Source organism: Chrysemys picta, chromosome 1, assembly GCF_011386835.1.
Source record: "Chrysemys picta bellii isolate R12L10 chromosome 1, ASM1138683v2, whole genome shotgun sequence".
NCBI lineage: Eukaryota > Metazoa > Chordata > Testudines > Emydidae > Chrysemys > Chrysemys picta.
This window is the reverse complement of record NC_088791.1, coordinates 74,560,357-74,585,975: the sequence shown is the minus strand read 5'-3', so window position 1 is coordinate 74,585,975 and position 25,619 is coordinate 74,560,357. Positions and strand designations below refer to the sequence as shown.

General features: G+C 39.0%; 1 protein-coding gene across 7 annotated transcripts in view; it reads left to right on the top strand.

The window, feature by feature from the left end:
- Positions 1 to 25,619, top strand: part of PPFIA2 (PTPRF interacting protein alpha 2) — a 642,070-nt gene that overhangs the window by 378,582 nt on the left and 237,869 nt on the right. For all 7 annotated transcript variants that reach the window (XM_065559858.1, XM_065559854.1, XM_008166061.4 and 4 more), the window contains one exon: positions 12,180 to 12,254. In XM_065559858.1, coding sequence (XP_065415930.1) covers positions 12,180 to 12,254 — 75 coding nt within the window. The remainder of the gene's footprint in view (positions 1 to 12,179; positions 12,255 to 25,619) is intronic.

Here is a 25,619-nt window from a genome sequence, read left to right as displayed (position 1 = left end):
TATATGTTGGCTGTATGTGCATGTCTCTATCTATAGATATAGACCTATATAAAATACCAAGCCAGTTTCTCTGGTCTGGCCAAGGTATGCTCGGTAAAACACTGAAGGGGGAGTATAAAGGTGACAATAAGCTTCTACCATGTGCCCCGTATCCTGTATTGTCCTATTACCATATTTCTTGCCAAAGCAAGTTAGAGCTGAAGGCCATTCTGTCTTCCACTGGCTGCCCACAGTTCCAAACGGCTTTTAGAACATTTAGTTATATGTGTAACATCCCTGCTCACGAAATCTGTGACGATTGAACCTGTACGCCTGGATCTAAAATCATGAGCCTCTATCATTTGAGGTGAAAGGCTAAGCTAATTATTTCTACGGCAATAGGAGCCTATAAACCTCTATCTGTGTTCTAACCACTAGCACAGTGTTGTTATGGGTTACAGAGGGATGGCCCAGCCATACCCTTTTTTCCCCATCCACACTCCCTGCAATGGAGCAACACATAAACCAGCTGGGCAATACCAGTGAATATGGCCCACAGTCTCCCCTCTGCTATATATAGTCTTGTGCAACAGAGGGGAGAATCTGACCTTTGGACATTCAAACCTGTTTTATTTTGCAGGAAGAATGTCGGCCAGACAACACAAAGTTATTCCAAATGCTTTTGAGAAAGTACAACAGAGTCTTTGCCCAAGTAGACTGGGCTTAGTATTCTGACCAAAACTCCTAACCAGATGTCTGTATTCTGCCTAATTGAAAATTTTCATTTGTAATATCAACTCCTACATTTTGACTTACAACACTAAAATACTGTTGTGTCGTGTTGCAACAGATTCTATCACAATAGTGTGGTTGTGTTTCACTGGTGGGGGCAATGATTCCTACCTGCACAGTATAACAGCCACTGCAGTGGAGTCATTGCTGTAATGGGATTTGATGCAAAGTCACACAACAGTATTTTAAGAGGGGAAAGTGGGGGGAAAACAATTAAAATTGAAAAGGAGATTTTTTTTTTCAGCTAGACACACTCTAAATATCTAAGTAGAAATTTTGGCTATGGCATCAAGGCTGATAACACCCTTTTGTGGAAGTTGCCTTGGGATAACTACAAGTGGTCAGGGTCTGAGTTTTACTTGTCATCTCAGAGACAGCAATTGCAATAACACGATATCCCCATGCATCATGCTGGGCTTTAACTTCACACTTACTCAGAGAGAACAATGCTAATGCCATTGTCATGGCCACAGACCATGTCCCCAAGAACAGTTGTCGCAGCATCTGGCTATTCCTTCGAGGGTCACCACTGCATGTATTGTAGTCACTAAAGGCCTGATACTGCTATTCTGAACTCAATAAGCAAATCCTAGTAACTCTAATGGGAGCAGGATTTGGCTGTAATGCCTACTCTGCTGGGCTTTTAAGATCTGACAAGGTTTAGACAAAAATTAATCAACAGTCAGTTTGACCACATTATATAAACAGATGAGAAGAACATGCAAGAGTGGGGGGATCTAATTGCTGTCATTGAAAATTACCTTGTTTAAGTGCTTTATAAAGAATACACTCATGGGAAAAATGATTGTGAGTCTTTTAAAATATTATTGGTCACACATACATTATATTAATAACATTATTCAAAAGTCTTCAGAAATCATTCTCCTGTAGTCATGATGTATTTTCTGGGAAGCTTAAGTGCATCACATCTTTAAGCATTTCCATGGGTGAGTTAGTTGAGGAAGACTTTGTAACAAACTCCATTTGCACTATATACAAAAAATAATTATTATTACTTTTCTCCGTATTTGTTTTGTCACATCATATATCAATTTTCTGTTTGTTCTCCATATATCTAACTGTGCTGTAATTGTTAAATTTTAGGTTCTTAGAAACCTAAAAGTTGGAGTTTTGCTGCCAATTCTGGATTCTCTTGGTGTCAAAAGCTACACAATATCCTCAGTACAGTCAAAATACCACAGAATCCTTATTCTACCATAGAAACAACCATGAAGAGTTTGTTGATTTAATAGAATGTGTTTACATATCTCATTTTTTGTGAAGAAGAGATCCCAAAGTGTTTTACAATAATGTGTTACATACTATTCATTCTGTGACCTTTTGAGCAAAGATGTCCTCCAAAGACTTGGGGCTAGTTTATCATCTTCCATGAAGGACCTGCACAAGAGGAAAATTTTGCCACAGAAATTGTCTGGTTTGGGGCTGCATATATTCTTCCATTACAAGCCCTGTATAGAGGCAGAACAGTAAAAGGGTAGATAGGCCATGATGGTTCTTTTATCCCTGTAGGTCACCAATCAGACACAGAGCTGAAGTGTCTCTAAATGCCCTCCATTCCCCAATGGCAGTTTGGCATGTTCATGTGCTCTGCTACCAGTTAGGTCCCAAACATGGGTTCTCACTCTTACGTTCTCAGCAGGGATTTCCATGTCATGGGAAGGGAGTAACATTAATCACGACAGTAGTCATGCCAGCCTTGAAGCTACATTCCTAGGAATCATGCTGTTTACAGAGGATAATCAGCCTACCCATTCCACTTTAGAAATGCTAAACTGACTACATTTATCACACCCTTTGGGAGATTTTGCTTTCAAAGATTACCTTTTGGGATTACCAGTGCACCTGAAATTTTCCAAAGGAAGATGGCAAAGCACAAATGGAGTTGTAGTCTTAGTGGAAGAGATTATGATGTATGGGTTTTCCATGGAAGAAAACAACAAAACCCTCAACGAAGGTCTAATCTTAATCAGTCAGTCTGGACTGAAGCTAAACAAGAAAAATGTGCATTTTCTGCTTATCCCAAATCAAGTTTTTGGGACAGACAGTAAACAGAGATAGAATCAGTCCTAGCCCTGAGAAGGTAAAAGCAATTTGAGAATTGAATACACCAATGAATGTACCAGAACTGAGACACATGCTGGGGATGGTAAATGGCCTTCATTAATCCAAGACCTTTTTATAGTGACAAAACCAGTGAGTGAACTATTAAAGTCTGACAAAAATTGCCTTCAAAAAGGTAAAAGAAATTATCTCAATACCTCCAATTCTCAAGTACTATGATGTGAACAAATCCACAATGGTCAGTGTAGATGCAAGCAGCTAGAGGTGACGTGTGTGTGGGAGGGGTGAGGGTGAAAGATACAGGGCCCGCCCCCCACCACTTTGCGCTTGGCTTGTACTCAGCACGCTCACATGGACTTAGCATGCTCAGTAACACTGCTGAAGCCAGCTGCCCTCACTCTGCCCCTCCCTCCCACTATCAGCAGACACGGGTCATTTCTGCAAGCAGCTATGGCCTGTGTGATTTATTATTGCAGCAAGATGGAACTCAGTGGAAGCCAGTTGCATTTTGCTCTCACATTCACAGAAGCAGAAAAACAATATGCACAGATCGAAAAGGAGTACCTGGCAAGCATATGGGCATGTGAGAACTTTTACAGATATCTTTGTGGACTGGATTTGTTTATGCTGATAACAGACCATAATCCGTTTGTAACCCTCATCAACTGAAAAGACCAGGATCAAGCATTGCTGATATACCATCATCCATTGATAAGGTTAGTGTAATTGAACCCAATTGCTAAATATGTTCCTGGAAAAAATCTGATAGTAGCAGGCACTCTGTCTTGGAGCCCAGCATCACACTCAACTATCCATGAGCTCAAAGATGAAGTTAATGAGTAAATGGATGCTGTGAACACATACAGACCAGTGTCAGAAAAGAGACTACACCAGCTACAACTAGCAACCTTAACAGACACACAACTTCAAGAAGTTCTAAGTTATGTTAGGCCCAGCTGCCCAGAGTATCTAAAGGACACCAAGGAAGTGACAAGAGACTACTTTGCAATATGTGGACAATTAAGCAAGTCAAATGGATTCATGATTAAAGGCAATTACATCGTAATTCCAAACTAAATAAGAGGAGAAATCCTAAACCTCATCCATGAAGGACATCAAGGACTAACTAAGTGCCAGCCAGTCAGTACGGTGGCCGGGCATCAGCAAGGATATAAAAATACACTATCTGCGTGTGAACATTGCAGAACTAACAGACTGACACAACACAAAGACCCTTTAATAACAACACCTTTACCAGACAGACCTTGGAAAAGACAAGCTGCAGATTTATGTGAATTCAAAGGACATCGTTCCCTGGTCGTAGTGGACTATTTTTCCTGGTATATAGAAATAATTTACTTGAAAGACATAACCTGTTGCAGTGTTATCAAGAAACCGAAGTGCACCTTTGCACATTTTGGTATTCTTGAACAACTAGTGTTGGACAATGAACCACAGTTCACAGCAGTGGAATTTAAGACATTCCAAATGAGATATGATTTTAATCATATTACTAGCAGCACACATTATCCACAAATGAATGGGGAGGCTGGTAGAGCTCTACAGATAGCCAAAAAAATCCTACAGCAGGAAGATCCATTCCTTGCTCTTCTGAGCTACAGATCAACACTAATAACAGCTACTGGATATAGTCCAGCACAGTTCCTGGTGGGAAAACAATTCAGAACTACAGTTCTGACTTCAGAAAAGGACCTATCTCTAAAGTGGCCATCCATGAGGAGAATAGCCACATCAGATAAAAAAGCATAAAGAGCGTACACATCTTTTTTACAACAGATGTCACTAGTTAGAGAACTTCTGGGTTTATGACCTGGCGACCATGTTTGTGTCAAAGTGAATGGAGGGAAAAAAGGATGGAAAACTCCAGCTGTTGTAATGAAAAAAAATTAATTGCTCAGGTAATATATGATCAAAACCAGCAGAGAGTTCAACAGAAACCATCAACATCTACGGTTTGTTCGTCAAAAAAAAACAACAATCAACAGAGCAAACTCGACAGATGGCAGACACAGAACATCATAAGAACATAAGAATGGCCATACTGGGTCAGACCAATGGTTCATCTAGCCCAGTATCCTGTCTTCTCAATGCCAGGTGCTTCAGAGGGAATGAACAGAACAGGCAATCATCGAGTGATCCATCCCCCGCTGCCCATTCCCAGCTTCTGGCAGTTGGAGGCTAGAGACACCTAGAGCATGGGTTTGCATCCCGGACCAGGGTGGCTAATAGCCATCTGGCTAATAGTAGCCATATCCTACATGAAGTTATCTAATTCTTTTTTGAACTCCATTAGAGTTTTGGCTTTCACAACATCTGCTAGCAACAAGTTCTACAGTTTGACTGTGCATTCTGTGAATAAATACTACCTTTCATTTGTTTTAAACCTGCTGCCTATTAATTTCATTGGGTGGCCTCTGGTTTTTGTGTTGAGAAGGTATAAACAACACTTCCTTATTCACTTTTTTCACGCCGTTCATGATTTTATAGACCTTTCTCATATCCACTTTAGTTGTCTCTTTACTAAGCTGAAAAGTCTCAATCTTTTTAATCTCTCTTCTCATACAGAAACCATTCCATACCCCTTCATCATTTTTGCCCTTCTCTGTACCTTTTCCAATTCTAATGTATCTCCTTTGATATGGGGCAATCAGAACTCCACTCATATTCATGGTGTGGGCACGCCATGGATTTATATAGTGGCATTATGATATTTTCTGTCTTATTATCTATTTCTTTCCTAATTGATCCTAACTTTGTTAGCTTTTTTGCCTGCTGCTGCACAGTGAGCAGATGTTCTCAGAGAACTATCCATAGTGACTCCAAGATCATTTTCTTAAGTGATAACAGCTAATTTAGGTCCCATCACTTTGTATGTACAGTTGGGATTATATTTTCCAGGATGCATTACTTTGCATTTATCAACACTGTATGCCATCTGCCATTTTCTAGCCAGTCATCCAGTTTTGTGAGATCCTTTTGTAACTCTTCATATTAAGTTTTGTATTTAATTATCTTGAGTAATTTTGTATCATCTGCAAACTTTGCCACTCACTGTTTATTCCTTTTCCCAGATTATTTATGAATATGTTGAACAGCACTGGTCCCCGTACAGATTCATAGGGACCCCACTATTTACTTCTCTCAACTGTGAAAACTGACCATTTATTCCTACCCTTTGTTTCCTATCTTTTAACCAGTTACTGATCCATGAAAGACCTTCCCTCTCATCCCATTACTGCCTATTTTGCTTAAGAGTCTTTGGTGAGGGACCTTGTGAAAGGCTTACTGAAAATACAAGTACACTAAATGCACTGGATTTCCCTTGTCCACATGTTTGTTGGCCCCCTCAGAGAATTCTAGTGGATTGGTGAGGCATGAATTCCCTTTACAAAAGCTGTATTGATTCTTCTCCAACACATTATGTTCATCTATGTGTCTGATAATTCTGTTCTTCACTATAGTTTCAGCCAGTTTGCCTAGTACCAAAGTAAGGCTTACTGCCCTGCAATTGCCAGGATCACTTTTGGAGCCTTTTTTAAAAAATGGCATTACATTAGCTATCTCCCAGTCATCTGGTACAGAGGCTGATTTAAGTGATCTACTTACCACAGTTAGTAGTTCTGCAATTTCGTATTTGAGCTCCTTCAAAACTCTTGGGTGAATACCATCTGGTTGTGGTGACTTCTTATTGTTTAATTTTTCAGTTTGTTCCAAAACCTCCTCTATGGACACCTCAATCTGGGATAGTTCCTCAGATTTGTCATATAAAAAGAATAATGGGCAATCTCCCTCACATCTTCTGCAATGAAGGTCTATGCAAATAATTCATTTAACTTTGCCACAACAGCCTTGTCTTCCAGTGGCTGCACTGATTGTTTGGCAGGCTTCCTGCTTCTGATACATGTTCAAAAAAATTGCTGTTAATTTTTTTGTCTTTTTCTAGTTGCTTTTCAAATTCTTTTTTGGCCTGCCTAATTTGGCTGTCTTTACACTTGACTTGCCAGAGCTTGTTCTTTTCTATATTGCTCAGTAGTATTTGACTTCCAATTTTTGTTTCTAACAGCGTCTTTTACTGTGTTAGCTTGTCCGGGTGATATTTTTTGATCCTCATACTGTTTTTTTTTTTGAGGGGAAAGGAGGATATATATAATTTGAGCATCTATTATGGTGTTTTAAAAAAAATTTGATGCAGCCTGCAGGCATTTTACTCTTGTGACGGTTCGTCTTAATTTCAATAATAATAATAGTAAGATGATTCCAAGATTCCAAACCGACCAGAGACAATCATTGCACCTAGTGGACAGACAGATAAACAAGTTGTTACATGTTTGGGGTCATGCAATGATAAAACCAGTATGATTCAGAAACACTTAACAGACTAGTATGTTGTGAACTTTAAGAATAGCATGTGTACATGTTGGCAATGTAAAATGTAAAGGGAGAGATGTAATAGAATGCTAAACTATATTATAATATTCAGCCACCAGTGCATATATTTGAGATTTGAGCAACCTCAAACTTACCGTATATACTCATTCATTAGCCCATTTGTTTATAAGATGACCTCCTCCCCTCAAAATGGATAGGTATAAATAGCAAAAACCATATGACCCTTTCATAACCCGACCCTATATTTCAGGGGTTGGAAAACTTTGGCTCCTGGCCCATCAGGGTAAGCTGCTGGCAGCTTGGGATGTTTTGTTTACTTGGAGCGTCTGCAGGCATGGAGCCCCTCAGCCCTTTGTGGTCGCGGTTCACCGTTCCCAGCCAATGGGAGCTGCGGGAAGTGGTGCAACTTCCCGCAGCTCCCATTGGCTGGAAACAGTGAACTGCGACCACAGGGAGCTGAGGGGCTCCATGCCTGAAGACGCTCCAGGTAAACAAAATGACAATGTATTAGATATTCAATTCAGTGATTCCATAGAGTTTAAAATCATCAACGTTTGGTGTAGACCTGTTTATAAGCTGACCACTGCTCTTTGATGCATCACTTTTTTACCAAAAATATTCGGCTTATGAACGAGTATATACGGTAGTTCTTATTCACTAACATCATCTGATATGATATGGCTATTTTGATTTTTTAGGAACACCAGGTAGCAAGACAAATAACAGTAATTTGTCTAGATCACTGGAATAAAGCACTCAACCAAGACAGAGCATGTTTTTATCTGTACTTGACTGTCTTTTCTTTTAAACATATCTCAGTTTGTGACGAAGAAATAAAATTCTATGTTAATCTGTTACAATATTTTCCTGTAGTCTGCACACAGATCAGCAGCCACCAGTTACCTATATGGGAGTCTTCCTAGCACTATGAAATGGCCGTATCAGCTGCATAGTCAAGGTTGAAGTTAGCTTCCCATTATAAGTTACCATAAAATTCCCCAAAAAGAAATCAAATGTCAAATGCCACATCTTATCTCTGGAGAGAACTTCTCTGGATAGTTTGGAAAAACCAGAAAAGGAGTATTTTAAATTATAGTCTTGCCCTAATTTGAATCGGAATCTGACTTTGCCTCAAAATTGCCCCCAGGATTCAGGAATGGGAAGGTAAAGGAAAGTTGCCAATGCTTCACCTTCTCAAGGGTGCTAGAGCATTTAAAATCTTCTCTCTTGTTGTCTCTTTGAAAGAAAAATCCTAACTCTTTTTTTGTCTGACTATATCTCCAAATCAGTTGGTAAAAAAACTCCAGGTTTTTTGTGGGGGCCTTATTGAGGAGAAGTGCCTTTTAGTGTTTTTGGGGAGGTCAAGAAAGGCAGGGAGTAAGCAAATTCCAAAATATGTAGAGTACTAGAGACTCAATAAAACAGAGAGAAAATGGAGGAACAGGAAGTCCATGGGAGGGCCACTGAGAGGAAGAGGAAGTGCTGTCTCTCCCTTCAGTCGTCCCAGAAAGGAAATGGCTTCTGTAGGAAGCTCCCAGACTGGGAAGTAACAAAGAAACTAACAATCTTGTTCATGCAGAAGGACTTTGCTGCTGTTCAGTGACATAATGAGATCTGTCAGAGCAAGTTTCCCCTCCTGCAGGCCTTATATAGCAACTGGATTTAAACTTTTGGTACTAATTTTTTTAAAAAAGTAAATTTAAAAGGAAAAGAAAGGTTTTAAACCATAACTTTTTAAAGAAGGTTTTCTGAGTTAATTTTGAGGTAAAGTTGTCCCACAAACAAAAACAGCAACAGGAGTTTTTATTGTGTCAGTTACGGTTGTCAAAAGATTATTAATTCCCTTAGGTAAGTGCTGGGCAGATACAACAGAAAAGTATATGTAGATATTCTTGCAGATGAAAACAACCAATTTGCTTCAACATGAGTCACAATCTTTTTATTCAGAAACAGGCGGGTAACTGGGGATTTTAGTCACACAAGTGTTCATAGAAAGAAAAAGTGTCACAAATACTATCGTGAATAAATAATTTTATAGCTCTTTGTGGGCTGGGAATTGAAAGGGGAGAAGGGAGGATTTGGCAGAAGAGGGGAAATAAGTGAGAAGCAGTTACTAGGAGATACAGTAGGGTAGGTGGTGTGTAACCACCTACAGAAATGCCAGCAAGAGATTAACCATGTGACACTGAAAGATCAATGATGTGCCTGGTTCTTTTTGTGGCACTTCAAAGCTAGTGGGGTAGCTAGTCGTCTGGCTCTGTGCTTGCAGTGCAGTCAGGCAGAAAGAAAATGGAATACCTTTTCTGCACCATTTGTGGCATCACATAGGAATAGTGTCACCTAGAGGTGTATCCTCTGCTATGTTCTGATAGGCCATCACCAGGACTAGTCTTAATTCTCTGTACTTCACAAACCTTATTTAGTGAAGCCTCACATCAGTGCCCTAGAAAGTGGCCAAGTGTTGTTACAGTTTACAGATAGGGCAGCAGAGGCACATTTCTGATATTTCACAAAACCCTGTGGTTCTTCTCCAGAAAATTGCTTGACATTTCTGTGCTTGGCTGCACCATATATAAAAGGGACTGATATAATGTGAAGCACTTTAAGGTCTACAGATGAGAAAGCATTATGATAGTGCCAGTTATCCATATTATGGACCTTTACCAGATGTAAAAATTAAAAAAACATATGTAAAAACAAAATAGACTAGGTGAGAATATCCTGAGTCTGTGTCCACTCATTTGTCTCCTAACAAGGTAATACTTAGAATGCCAATCTTTCTAGACCATTCAAAAGCTAGATTAGGGTGTGTTTTTGTTGTTGTTGCTGTTTGTTTTTCAAATAAATTGAAAAAGGGGGGTGCCAACATAGGATTTATTATAATAAGTTTATTGTAAACTGTAGGTGGCTCTGGCCCATAGTTAGACTTTAATGTTTGTTCTGCCTGATTTATAGGTTTCAGGGAAACATCACTAATGGGCTAATATTGTTTATGATAGCTCACTGTTGAGTTTCTATATAGAATATACCAGTGTGCTATTTATCATCAGCATTCTTTAGGAGAACATAAATGACCAGTGTGAGTTCCTTACTCAGTTTTAACAATGTCCTTGCTCAATTTTCCATTGAAATCAGTGGAAGATTGAGTAAGGAAGGAATACAAACTGAGTCAGGAAATAACCAAGGTTAGTAGGTTAAACATTTATCCTGTTGGTTTAGGTCCAGATCTGAGGACTGCAGCTTCTATGGCACACAACATTCAGGAGCTCTGAGCATCATAACTGCATCAGAGACTAGTATGCATCTTGAAAGGGGAAGTTTCTCTCAATTCAAGACATCTGTGTAATGTTTTCATGGCTGCCCAAGGTTCTCCCTCCTCTCACTGTTGGAGTCACAGACTGCTGTCATCCTAACTGGCTGACATGTATCGGCAGTCCCACGTTGGGGAATGATTATAACATCGCAATTGGGGATGGAGAGTGGGATTCTTCCTGGGCAGTTTAACAGACAGGTATAGAAAGAATGAATAGGTGTTTCTGTTGAAACAGAACTGTCTTCAGTTGATTTAATGGTTGCTTAGGTTGGGAGAACAAACTGGAGCCAGCAGGCTTAAGATTCTGGGGTGGGTCAGAAAGACAGTGGACCGACCCTATAGTCTTCGGGGATTTTTTATTTATTTATTTATTTATGGAAGGAAGGAAGGAAATGAAACCCTTTTCAGTTTAATTACTCCCCTGCCAACTGACAGCCCTACCTTTACTATTGCCATATGGTTTAGGGTGAGAAACTGGCATGTGAATAGAGTGGCTCAGTATGTAGCTTATTCATGGAAATTCCCTGCCCACTTTCCCTGAGCGGCTGTGCTCTCACAAACCATGTGGTTCCTCTCATTCATCTATTGAGCCCAAGGCCTACTATCCCCAGGATTAGTGAGCCTGGCATGCAGCAACATATGTGGCTTTCTGAACTTTATTATGATTCACAGTTCCATATAAACAAGGGTCAGGATTGGGTCCTATAGTATTGCATTGTACAGAATTTAAGAGGTAAATTTTCAGATTCCAGCCTCCAGCTGTGTATGTGGCCTAAGGGGGTTTTGTACATTCAAATTCTAACACTATTCAAAATCCACATGCAACTGTTAGAATTTTGTTAAAATATACGAACAGGTGTTACACCTGTAGAGTGCATGTGCTTGTATGTGTTTTAATTTTGTGTTTGTGTGAGTAGCAGTCCTATGAAGTCTAATGAAAATTTACCCCTAACTATGTATAAATGTTTAGAAATCACTACTGTAGATATTTTAGGTCATTTGGATAAATTATATGAACATACCTAGCATGTTCTTACTGCAATTAAACTTGTTTTTGCTTTTTACTAAAACAATATGCTAATATTCTTAATAACTTTTTGCAAAGATAAAATAAAGTGAACAACTTTACTAACACGGATTAACTTGATCAGTTACAAATAGTGCTGCACATACCTTTTTCAATTAGTTTGGTAAATTAAATTAGTATTACCAGTTATTCTTCACACAATGGACTTTAATATGTTTTCAGGAGTTCTTTTCCATACCATTCCTCTGGAAATGTTCTAATAAGTTCTTATATTTAGTATCATGTCTACTTCTAGAAGGTTGCATTTACTGTACTTTTCATAGATTTAAAAGGAAATTGTATAGTAGCAGTGTTAGGCTTTAAAGGTTGTAACCTAATGCTCACATATGTGGCTTCACTTTTCTCAGAGTCAGGTTTAAAAGGACTTCTTAGTTAATGTCTCATGTGTGTTCAGGACACAATACACATACCTGCAAACAGACCTGCAGATTGTACTATAGTGTTTATGGCACATTATATAAACCTTAAAGACTGATAGAAATCACGTTACTGCACATATTTTGGTTTTTCTTCTAGGTAAGGGAACGACTGAGGGTTTCTTTAGAAAGAGTCTCTGCACTGGAAGAAGAACTAGCTGCTGCTAACCAGGAGGTAACATAAAACACTTTCTCCCCATTTTAGGTGCAATTTTTCTAACATTCTGTCCCTTGTGTTTCCCATCACTATTATTGAAACTGACACAAAACAATAAATTACATTCTGTATAGGACACTGACCAAGGCCTATTGTAAGTGGTTGTCATATTAATAAAATCTTCTGATTTCTGCTTTATTCAGATCTGTCATTGTGAGCAGACGAAACAAACAAGGGCTAGTGACAGGTGCCAAACTTTTCTTTCCTTTACTAGATATGGAAAAGCCATGAGGCAATAGATATGTGTCAGAAATTGTAAGCAATATAATAACACAATTGTTAAATTGGAGTTTATATCAGATATTGCTATAAAATTAGGGACCTGCAAACTCAACAGAAAGTACAATATTATAAATTAAATATACCCTGGGAATGGCTTACAGAGAGAAAAGTTAAAACTGCTACATAACCTATCCTAATAGTATATTTTCTCTGTGTATGCATTAACATATAGGGGTTTTTTTTATACCTAATCCTGTGCTTATTACTCAAGAATGAAGATTGCAGGCTTGGCTCAGATATTGTATGATCCTTAGTTAATAATTAATATTGATATGTATAGGTCCTCATCCAAATCCATAAAGTTCAATGGAAGTCCTCCTGTTGGCATCTACTATCTTGGGACAAGGGCTGTAGTCAATCATCTCAGTATCTAGTTGTTTTGGGGAGATTAGTTATACTCTCAGTCTTTGCCAGTCAGACACAAGGGAATTCTAAGAAAAAGCACTGTAGTTCTTGGTTTGCTTTCTGAGCCTGGTAAATATGCAAAATAACATATGTACTTGTAATTGTTCTTGCTTGACAATCTACAAATGAGTAATAAGTATATTAAATACAATAGAATTTTAGCTATTTGGACAGCAAGTATCCAAACCTTTCTAACAAGTTGCCGCTCTGTTTCCCATGTTTTGACTCCATTCTTTCTCACTGAATCCTGCTTATATGAATTATTTGAACAATTTTGATGTCACCTAGTATTATCATTTATCTGACATTCATCACACGAGCATCTGGGCACCTTACAAGGCTTACATTGAAACATTCAAGAGTTCAATGAGAGAGACCAAACATAGAGCTCCCTGAATGCTTGTGGCTTTATTTTTCAGCTAGCAAACCAGAACTGAATCAATGTAGAGGGCATAGGCAAACAACGGGGGGGGGGGGGGGGGGGTGTTCCAAAGAGGATGGAGCTAGGCTGTTCTCAGTGGTGGCAGATGACAGAGCAAGGAGCAACAGTCTCAAGTTGCATGAGGGAGGTCTTGATTGGTTATTAGGAAAAACTGTTTCACTAGGAGGGTGGTGAAGCACTGGAATGGGTTACCTAGGGAGGTGGTGGAATCTCCATCCTTAGAGGTTTTTAAGGCCCAGCTTGATAAAGCCCTAGCTGGGATGATTTAGTTGGAGTTGGTCCTGCTTTGAGCAAGGGGTTGGACTAGATGACCTCCTGAGGTCTCTTCCAACTCTAATCTTCTATGATTCTATGATTCTAAGTACATTTTGCAGCTCTTTCTAACAGTGGCCAGGTTTGTACTTAATTATCTTTCCACAAGAAGTGAATTACAGACACACTTGGGTTTGCTACTGAGAATGATCTTCAGTGATAGTCCCAGCCAGCTGGATAATTGTAATCCACTGTCAAGGACAAAATACAGAATCAGTTGCTTCTGATACTTACTTATACCTTGGCCAATAAACACTCTACTGTGCCAAGAAGGTGGCTCTTACATCTCTGGACAAAATCAGTTTCAGGGCTAGAGAATAAGCAACTGAGCGTCCAGTAGTGAAATTTCATCTGGGCAGTTCTTAGAAACCTCTTTTCTAAAGCAAGATCATGCTGAGCAGTAATAGGCATCAGTATGGGGAAGGGAAAAGAATGCAGGGATAATAAATATACAGATTAAAATGAATTAGAAATGAGAATATTGGAAAGGCCTTCTTGCCTGCCATCCTTAGAAATGTTATACAGACTTACTGTGTTAATAATGCTGAAAACATTTAGAAGACATTAATCAACAAAGCCTGACAAGATCATTTACACAACATGAATATTGGTATTTCAGTTTCTTTCAAGGTACTGCCTGTTATAGCTCAAAACTGAAAATGGATTAAATAATAATAAAAAAGAACTTGGCAAGGAGATATACAGTAGGGAATTGATGAATTACATTCAAACAATCAGTGCATTTTGAACAGGAGTTCAGATAATGTTCACAATTATTTAATTAAGCCCCAAAATGGATTAGACATCATTATATAGGGGCTGATTTAACACCAAAATCTCCAGTGAATGCCCAGCCAGTGTTCATTTGAAAGGGATTGTAAATTGGATGTAGTGTATATGAAAAGAAATGGGGCAAGTTTCCAAGGCAATTGGGTTCAGGCCTTTCAGTAATTTCTATATTGCTGTCACTGTGTCTGTTCTTCTAAAACACTCACTACTAATTGGCAATGTTCCTCCCTTGATAATTCATATTATTTTTCTCCATATCCATGTTCTTTTCATTGGAACAGCACACTCCATAGTCAGGACTAATATAGTCACCTAAATGATTGCAATAGGTTGATACCCTGATTAAAACGTTGTATCACTAGGGGGAAGACACACAGAAGATCAAGGTTTAGTAAACCACAGGAACACGTTGATATGTGCCTAGGTCATGGCTGCCCTGACGAAAGTGCCAAAACCCACAAAACTACAAGGAATCACATAAGAAATTCAGAGAGATTAGGCACTTAATGAGACCAATACTCCAAACAATAAACACCTACAGGCTTACATAGGGAAAAGATAAATAAGAGCTTGTACTCCTAAAAAGGCCTTGTAGCATAATTCCTAAATAACCAGCATTAATAAACATAACGACAGATGTGAGAAATGTAGATAACATTGTGAACACAGGCAAAACCTGTTTGGTTTCAGCTTTGGTTATAAACCAGAAACTTATGCAATAATTTAAAGCTGGCAGCAAACAAAAACCTGTGTAGTTGAAACTGCAGGGAGAGTTGAGATAGGCAAAAGATAATTACCAAATTTGGAATTTGATCTGAGCTTTCACCTCTCAGGGGCACCTTCTTTTACTGGGGGGGGAGATAAAGCTAAAAAATAAAATAATAGCCATTGAATAACGCCTCAATGAGTAGTTTTGTACCACGACTAAATTTGTTCACTTAATAAAGTGAGATAAACAAAATTCTGTTCCAAAATCAGTGTTTCATATATTTGTTAATGGAAACCCTAATTTTTGGGGTGCTAATGTCCCCTAAGATCCAGTTGTCGACATCCACACTGCTTTTCCAGAAAGAGCCGTGGGAGCACAAGTGGCCTTAAGCCTCTTTTATGTCACCAGCATGCTGGACCTATGGAGAAGAATCTCCCCTACTAAATCAGCAGCATCACTTCCTACTGAGCCTGTTTTTTTCTTGGTCTACGCCTGGACACTATCTAGTTAAATAGCTACTTGTGAGATTTCCCTAACTGGGTTTGACTATACATATTCTGATGGTAAAGACAATATTTTAATTCCTAGATGCCCTAGGAAAAGTGCTCAGCTGTACTTTTCAAACCCACGAATATCCTCAAATTGTACATTATTATTCTGTTTCTGCAGTCGGGAGTTCCTAAAAAGAGCAAATGTATGATTTCTTTGCCTTATCCTCAAATGAATGTACTATAGAAATGATGCAGGTTTTATAAAATGAAGAATTTTTTGAAGATTTAAAAAAGAAAATCAAAGTAGGGTTTTTTGTTTGTTTTATGTTATTTTTTAAATCAAGAAAGATATAATATGTACCTTAAACTATCACAGGATCCACCATATTAAATACAATATATCTAGTGGAGAATTTTCCAAACTAAGTTACATTAGCTGTCGTGTTCAGTGAGCAGTCCTCCTTTCGTGTTCTTTATGACTTGCATTTTATATCATCCATATTTGCACTTATGATGCTTGTTTCATATTCGCTTTCTATTGAAGCGTTGTTTACAAACAATAAAAATTAAGTTTTAAGGACTCAATCCTACAAGGGGCTGAGCAACTCCTATGTGTTTTGAATGCCTTAAACTCCCTTACAAATCAGTGGGAGTTGTGGGTGCACTCACCATAGGGTGACCAGATGTCTCAATTTTATAGGGGCAGTCCCGATTTTGGGGTCTTTTTCTTATATAGGCTTCTATTACTCCCCACCCCGTCCTGATTTTTCACACTTGCTGTCTGGTCACCCTAACTCACCACCTTACAAAGTCAAGGCCTAACAACACTTTGGGGGACTTTCTTGTTTTTGACAACTAGAAACAAGATGGTGGTGAAAGTCGCTGAGGGGCAGCATTCTTAATTCCTGTTAATTTCCCCATAAAGAATATTACTGTTGTAGGTTTTTAAATTTGAGTTCAGCTATTGTATGTAATCCAACAATTACATACAATAGTCACCATTAAAATGCTAGCATTTGCCTACAATTATCATACAGTTGTATCTGGGATTACCACATTTTTCTTTAATGTTTATAATAGGAGATATATGTGGTCACATTTGGCAAGTGCTGACTTTTCATAATTTTTTTTCTGTAGCTGTTGCATATATACTAGCTTTTTGCAATAGTTGGCAAGGGGGGTTGGTCATAATAGTTAAAAGTACTGTGCATACTCACATAGGTATTCATATACCACACCACTCAAGTGTGTCAGTGGTGTTACCTTTCTAGGAGCCACACTTCTACCGATTCCAAAGGCCCCAGATGTGTGTAAAGAACTCTGTGGGAGATGGTTGTAATTAGCAATTGATTTCTGCTGCTAGTCCTCCAGCTCACAATAGGTGGTGCATCCAACACTGAAGTTTGGTAGTCTACTAACCTCTGCCTGGGAACATTTGTCAGATAGGATAGAAACTTGTTGAAATACCAACCAGTTTCACAGCCACACCCTTTTCCCACTAATCTGAGTGGGACTTGCCCTTTTTTTTATAAGAGCTGGAATATAAAATTGTCTGCCTGTCTCTCTATTCTGTAGCATTCTAAGCTGTATTTTTGAGACTGCTGGCAGGGCAGCCAGCCCTCATAACCCCCACCTTTTGATGTACTGTTACTAATATTATGAAATTCAGTCTTCATTAAGAGCTTGATTAAATTATGGACATCTCCAGCATATGAATCAGATGCTTAATTAAGCTCTATTTATCTCAGAGAAAAAAGCAGGCAGTGAACACTTGGCCCCAGGTGCTTGCTGTCCATGTTAGAAAATCTCCAGGAGCCAGTTGAGACTTGGGGCACATTTAAGAGACTCCAGCAGCCTCTGAGGGATGCAAAGTCAGAGTGCCTGGAAACATGATGCAGCTTCATGTGGTTGTAACATGCTTGTCACATTCCCTTCTTGCACCACTGCTCTGTGGAAAGGACAATTCTTGTCACTTCCATCAAATCAGAGTTCATTTTATCCCAGAACCATCTGAAGTCCCAACAAGCACTATTTCATCTAAAAACTACCTCTAAACCTTTCCCCCAACTCTTGTCCTTACCACCAGGCCTGGTAATTCACTGGCTCAGTATACTGGAAGCAATCCTAGTTGTGGAATTTATCGCTTACTTGCAAGATGTGGCAGGATAGTTCAGAGGGGAGAGGGATAGCTCAGTGGTTTGAGCATTGGACTGCTAAACACAGGGTTGTGAGTTCAATCCTTGAGGGGGCCACTTAGGGATCTGGGACAAAATCAGTACTTGGTCCTGCTAGTGAAAGCAGGGGGCTAGACTTGATGACCTTTCAGGGTCCCTTTCAGTTCTATGAATTAGGTATATCTCCATATGTGTATATATATCACAAATTCCCCACCCCTTCCTAGTTGTGTTACATCACAAGTGTTCCATGTATGTAAAAGCCCACATATTGGCAACATCATATGGAGCCTCCAAGGCCCTTTTATTTTAGTTCAAACACAGGCTCTTCCATTTTCCTGGATCAAATGAGTAGAAAACCACAGAGAGATCATTCAGATTTCACAGAATGTTTTATCTCAGAGGAAAGATCATTGTTCTTGGGGAACACTGACAAAACCCCTGTGACCTCTGTAGAACACTGACACAAGTGCATCACGAGAGAGAGAGCATAGGTTTATCAGTCACTGCACCTCCAAACTCGTTATCTCAGCATTTGTTGCAAATGCCAAACACTAATGTATTTTCTCCATTAACTGAGAGTCTGCTTTGACCTGGGCAGCTTTAAAGTCCCTATCAGTACTGTTCCTGTTAGAGGTAATCTTTAATGGACCCTTGTGATTGTCTCCAAAATTGGATCCTTACATCTCCTGTGTCTTTTCCAGGCACTCCAGCCTCCTCTGCTGAATTCTACTCATCTCTTCCAGGATAAAATTAAGACGCAGGGTTATTCATCTCCCACTCTCAGGGCTCTCAGTGAAGTTGCAAGAAGGCTGGACCATAGGCATTTACTTCATACAACCGCATGCTTGTGTGACTACTGTCCTCCTCTTTGATTGACCTTTGATAAATGGGCATCAGTAAATGTCTAATATTTGCTGGAATTCACTTTATATTAAAACACACAGTAAAAGTTACAAAAATACATTACTGAACTCCTCTTTCTTACAGGTGGGATTAGCCTTACCGTTGGGAGTCAAATGATATTATATAGAGATAGGAAGATAAGAATTGCTATAATGGATCAAACCTGTGGTCTCTCTATAAGTGGCCAATACCAGATGCTTCAAAGGAAGGTGCAAGAAACCATTTTGTCAACACTTCCTAAAGAAAAGTTTTCTCTTAACCCAGGGTGGTTAGTGATGAGCTTATGATGCATTCCTTACTTATGTTATAGTTAATTACTGTTATAGTACCCATGGAATCAGTCATCAATAATTTTAGCACTTACTTTTAGAGATCACAGTAAAAGGTTAATTTGGGGTTTGATTCTTTTTAGCCTATTGCATGAACTTCAGAAAATGCAGTCACTCGGTGTTAGCTCACTTATGCAGTCACAAAGGGCCAAAACCACAAATGAAATTCTTTGTTTCTTCTGTACGAGGTGGGCTCAGAAACAGAGAAATCATATGGGGACATTCTGCAGTTCTGAAAATTTTTGGCCCCACCTATTAAGAACAGTGCAGCACAGCATAGTTTGTGCAAGTATTATTACCTGTAAATATTTAATTTAGTATGTATTTTTAAAGGATAACCTTATCCATCTATAGAGTGTTGTGTTTACACATAGTTCTACATACATATATTCAAAACTACATATTTGAAAGGTTCACAACATATTAGCATATAAACCCATTTAGTTGCATTACTCTCTTGATAGCATGGGGCTTGTGCATTAACGCATCATGGAAAAGACACTCCATAATGTAAAACGATTGATTTGGGTAAGAATATTATTTGGATAAACAGTTTTGATAAGAAAAATGTTTATTACTTGAACATGTGTTATATGTGATACTTATCTCAAACCCAACCTGAAACAAAGATAATAAACAGGAATCACTGGGTGAAATTCAGTGGCTTGTGTCATGCAAAAGGCCAGGCTAGATAACAGTCCCTTCCAGCCTTAAAATGTGTTAACTCTATAAAAGGAACATTTTGGTGTAAAACCATAATATGCTTTACATATAAATATTCCTCACCCCATTGTCTTTTCTCTGGGTGATGAAGACAAAAGTTACTGTCTCATATAGTCTCCATTATGTGTTATAATTATCCGTTGTTTTAAAATTCTAAAATCATGGGTTGTACAATTATAATTCCGAAGAGAGCTCCTCCACAGTTAAGGTTGTGTTCTGTGTCCATTACAAAGCACTTTTGTCCATTACCATGTCTACTACTAGCACCACTAGCCACTTGTAAGGAGATCGATCATCTTTCAACATGATTTCCATAACTTTCTACCATAAGCAATTAACATTTCTCAGAGAAACATTGAGAATGAAAAAAGGCCATACGCTTTTTTCAGTGCTGGCAAATACTGGTTTCTGAACATTCTTTCAGTGTGCATGGTACAATTTCATTGAGACATCTTATCTCTTCTGTTGACTTCCCAAAATACAATGAGCCTGTTTCTATGGCTGACCACAAAATATTGCTGATAAGACTGTGGCATCTGGCAGAAGTAAATGGGTTATTCAGCAACTCCATTCTTTCTTTTCTGAATAATTCAGTGTGGTATTGTGTAGCTGCTCAGCTACTCTGCTGGTCTCCTCTCACTTGTAGTCCAGCAAGGTTCTACTCTGTCACCCCTACTCTTCAGAACATGGCCACATATTTTGAAGGCTTTAAGGCTGCACTGCCATCAATGCTCTGGTAACATTGAAATCTATATCACTTTCTCATCATAGCTGAAATCTAAGTATTTAAAAATGGAAATAACAATAGCAATCCCGCTTTCTGCCTTGTCTGTAGGAGAAATCGCTTGGGGTGAGGGTTGAGGATGAAAGAAAATGGATGTGTGGCATGCTTGTGAGTGTGTAACTTGCTTTTGGGGAAACCTTAGCTGAAGAGATGGGGTTTGCATTTCATTATGAATGCAATGAGATTAGTAGTCATTCTTACCTCTTCTGGTAGTGTTTGTGTTGTCTGTTGTAGGCAGGTCAGTATCTTGTGCTTATCCTGTTTTGCAATCAGATTCCACACAGGCAGACAAATAAAAATATCAGTAAACAAATAAGTATTCCATGATACAATTTTTAAATTGATCAGCCTGCTCCAAGACATTTCTAGCTACTGTTTTGTCATTAAGAGAAGCAATCAGTTTCTGCGAACTAAGTTATACCTTAAGTCCTTTATGAATATCCCTGTTTGCCCAATGCCAACATTTTTCTTTCTTCTTTGGGTCAGCTCTCTGATATTTCCACTCCATTCTACTTACTTTTGAACATATATTTTCTAATGGCTTTTATTGTTTAAAAGATTTATAAGGAGATTGAACCATACCTGCACTGATTTATTTTTGAAGAGCAGAAGATATTTACTTAGCTTCACTGCTGCTATTTACAAAACAGCATGAGATCTCCTATTAAAACTCTAAATTTTCTGCTATCATGGCTCTGTATGTACCAATGAGCATACATACTGTGTAAGTTGCTCTTAAGGTATTATCAGTAGAATTTTTGTTTCCAATGGCGCTGTAAATTGCACCTTTTTAACAAAAGGAAATACAAGTATCTTAAGACACACATGAAGAAAGGAAACAAAGAGCAAAACGCTATGAAAAATTGCTGTTTGCTAGTTCTACTATTTTTTTTACCATTCCCCCAAACCTGCTGTGCAACCATGAAGCAATTGTTATAAAATATATATTAAAATGGTTCCCTGCTGAGTTTTAGATGTTTGACGTCTATTTTGCAAATCTCTTCAATCTACCTCTATTCTGTTTGGCTGAAACATTTGTCTTGATGAAACCTTGATCCCCCATGAGTAGAAACATTTTTTAATGCCTTGCTTTTATCTCTGTCTTCATGATAACTGCAGATTGAAAATTGCCATGTTTTCCTACCCTCTTTCTCTGTTAACACAAAGATTACCACTGAAATTAGCACTTTGGTCAAAAAAGAGCAGAAACCTGGCCCATTATTTTTTCTTACAAAAGTGTGTTAAAATATTTTCTAGGGTTCACTAATTGATTTTTTAAACAAGCCACATGCCATTATTTCAATTTAATAGATAGATTATATCTTTCTTTTGTTCTCTGATCCATGTATGCACTTTAGGAAACAAATGTATGTACCAAATTATTTATTGCTTGACAATCTGATATGACTTCTCCCCTTCAAGGATTTAAAGTATCGCTATATATGTGAAGATCACTCTGACCATGCCCTCTCTCCCTTCCCCTCCCATTTGAATCTCTCCACTGTCTACCTCCTCATCAGGCACAAGGTTCTTGTTTAATTTTTATGGCTCTTTGCAATTTAGCCTTCACCCCATCTAGCTAACCTAGTAACTTATTGTGACATCGACCCCAACCTTATGTCTGTCAGTGTTCCCAGAGGTACCATCCATCAGTCAGCTTCTCACTCAAACGCATCTCTGTTTTTCCCCACACTGCCTCTTATGCCTGGGAAATCTCCCCAATAAAATCTGTATAGAGATAACTACCTTATCTTCCTTCAAATCCCTCCTTAAAACTCATCTCTGTCTGCCTACAAAATCCTGCCTGCTGATCATAGTAAGACAGGTGAGGAGATCTGACTGTTCCTTCTCCTCTAACCTTTCTCTACTCCCTACTTCTGACCCAGTTTGAAAAGGCAAACACATAAACAGCATCAGTAATAAACAAAGTGGTGCCAGTTCTTCACCATATTAATTTGCCTGTATGTTATATACTAATCAGCCTTGCTCTGTTTGTGTGCTTTAGATTCTAAGCCCTTGGAGGCAAGAATTGTCCCTTTTCCACATTTGTTCAGCAGAGCCCAGGACAGTCTTTGACTGCTGCAATGACAGAAATATTTACTGCTCCCTCTAATAATAATCTATTTCCACAGTCATATTTAAGTAAATTTAAACCAGGACTTGAGTTGTGCTGGAATGCTCCAGAACGCTGTTCCGGCACCATTTTGGGAGCCAGAACTGTATTCAGGCACTTTCAATGCTATTATTTATGATAGGGGAGCCTGGGGTCACAGGCTGGATGGTTTATGCTGGTGCCCTCTGCCATTCCCCTCCCCTGCAGCCCTGAGCTCCCTGCTTCAGTATAGTCCCCGCTACTTGCAAGCACAGCTGAGTTGGGAAGTGCACTGGGGGTGAGTGTCGCTCCCTTAACCCCGCGCTTGGCTGCGGGAAGTGGGGGGCTGCTCTGCCCACTGCCAGGATGTACCAGGGATTTGTCTGGAGAGCTGCACCACTGATGGGTCACCCAGCACTGGCGGGGAGGCTCTGGTGGTGTCGCAGTATGGCGTAGCCCCGGCAGCAGTTCCAAGGCACACAGTAAAAGGGGGTATAGTGTGTAACTTGCTGCCATGGGACTCACAGGTCTCCCCAGACCCATGGGAAGCTGCCCCAGTTTGCATTACCATCACTTCTGAGTGATCGTGCCAGAAGTGTGTTTTGGCACATCTTTTTTTAGGACTCATGCACTGATCTGAACAATTTTTTTGTTACACAGTGATTGCCCTTTAATTGTGAATCTTGTGACTAGCAATTTCCTGTAATAGCTAAGTCTGTATATTACTGTGGGCCAGGGATTGTATGTAATCCAATGTGGGAGGGTGACCACAGCTCCTCCAGAATTAAGAACAGTGCAGGGTGATTAGGCAAATTCACTCAGGTTGTAACACTTCCAGAGTCTAGGTACCCCCACCTGGAGAGGCTCACATACACAGGTTCAAACTGGATTCCCCAGACAAAGAAAGGACTTTGGGATAAAAAGCCTGAGTTTAAATTGACTCAGGGTCATCTTTCTGATCCAGCAAACAGACAGAACCTTCGCTCCAAGGGGAATCCCCAAAGCATAGGGAGCTGTTGGAAGGACTCACACCAGCCAGAGTCTGAGATTGCAGTTGGGGTGATCTCTGGTAAACTTTCTAGCATGTGTGTAGGTTATTTTATTGTTTTTAATATGTTTTCTCTGTAATGCTTTCACCTTAAGAATAAGTGTGCTTGCTTAGAAAGAGCTGTGTGGAAACTCATAATTGCTGGGAATTACATTGTTCATAGCATTTGAAGAGTAAGTACATGGCAGATGCTGGCCTGGCTAGGCAGTCCGGCTTGCTGAAAGTATCACAGTGTCAGCGGAGATCTGTGCAGCTGGCTAGAAGGGAGACAGACACAGGTCTCTAGCCAAGAAAGATGATGGCTAAGGAGCCGGAAGCCTGGGTGGAGAGGGGGAAAATCCTCTATTTTTAATTTGCAGGAATGAAAAGAAATTGGCTACTCTGAGGTACTTGCAATATATTGTGGTATTATTTATCAAAAATGTTATTTAAAAATGGCTAAGCAATTCTGGCATTTTTAATGTTATAATTGTAATATGTGATCATGCAAAAAATTTGATGATCATCTACTGAGAAGACCTACTGCTGCAAATGATAACCCAGTTTTTAATTAAGTTAACAAGAATGTAGTACTGGGATTTTTATGACCATGATTGTTAATTATTAATATTTTAGTCTACATATAAATTGTATATTTTGCATTTGAAAAAAAAAGTTTAAGCCAGTGGTTTATCAATATTGAATAAGCAAAAGTAACCTTAATTTTTAATAGGCTCACATATAATAATAGGTGTTGTAATTAAGCTGTGAGCCATCTGATAATAAATCATTTGTATTTTCATATTATGAAAATATTCTTTAAATTACTTTAACTTAATAAGACTTGGATTTCCCTTACCCTGCAGAAATAACAGCTTGTATTCTGGTTTATGACCTGTGGCTGTGAAGCCTTACGTAATTTCCCCCCACATTTTTGTGTCAGAAGGTTGGGTCCTATTGTAATAACTGGGACTACAAATTTACTCTCATTGTAATCTCAACTGTAAAAAGGATGTAAAATGATAAAATAATCTATAATAACAAACGTCAATGGAAAATAGGTCAAGTTGTTTTCAATAATGAATGTTATAAACAGGTGCAAGAGAACCAGACAGAGACTAAATTACTACAAACAAAAGAAAAAAAGGGTCACGTTGATATATTTCAAGGACTATGTTGAAATCATGTTTGGTAAAAACAGAAAATGTGGAGCCACAAATTAATGAACCAACATTGGTGTGTTGGATATTAGCTCTAATTGGTGGACAAAATAATCAGGAGATGGGGTATTCCACTCCTCACTCCCTTTTTGATTCCTTAAAAAAAGAGATTTGAGGAAGAAAAGAGGGAAGAACAGATGGGGGCTACTGAAGCAAGCTTCACCATCATGGTTGTCACCCCCACCATCTCCTGGGGTTCTGGACCTTCTTCATTCTGATCCTGAGAGTTGTCCTGACCTACCTGGGCCAAAGAGTGGGATCCAGATAACATTGCCACCCCTAGCTGCTCCAGCTGAATTCTGTACACCACCGGCGAAGACATGGGATTGGACTTCAACAACAGAATCAACAACAACAGCTGCAGCCCATCTCAACTAATTTTTTCTATTTCTTCCAAAAGTACAGTTATTACCATCATTGATACCATCTAAGAAACTGTCAACCAAGGAGACTTTTCTTCCAAAACTTTCTCCAGCTAAAGGGAAGAAGCGATGTTGTTAAAGTGAAAGCCTTATCAATGCTTTACATTTCAAATGTTTTAACTGTTTCTCCTTCCTTTCTGTGTCTTTAATAAAAGGCTAAAAAGGATTTTTAATTATGTACTTTCCACGGTACTAAGCAGGCTGATGTCTCTGTAT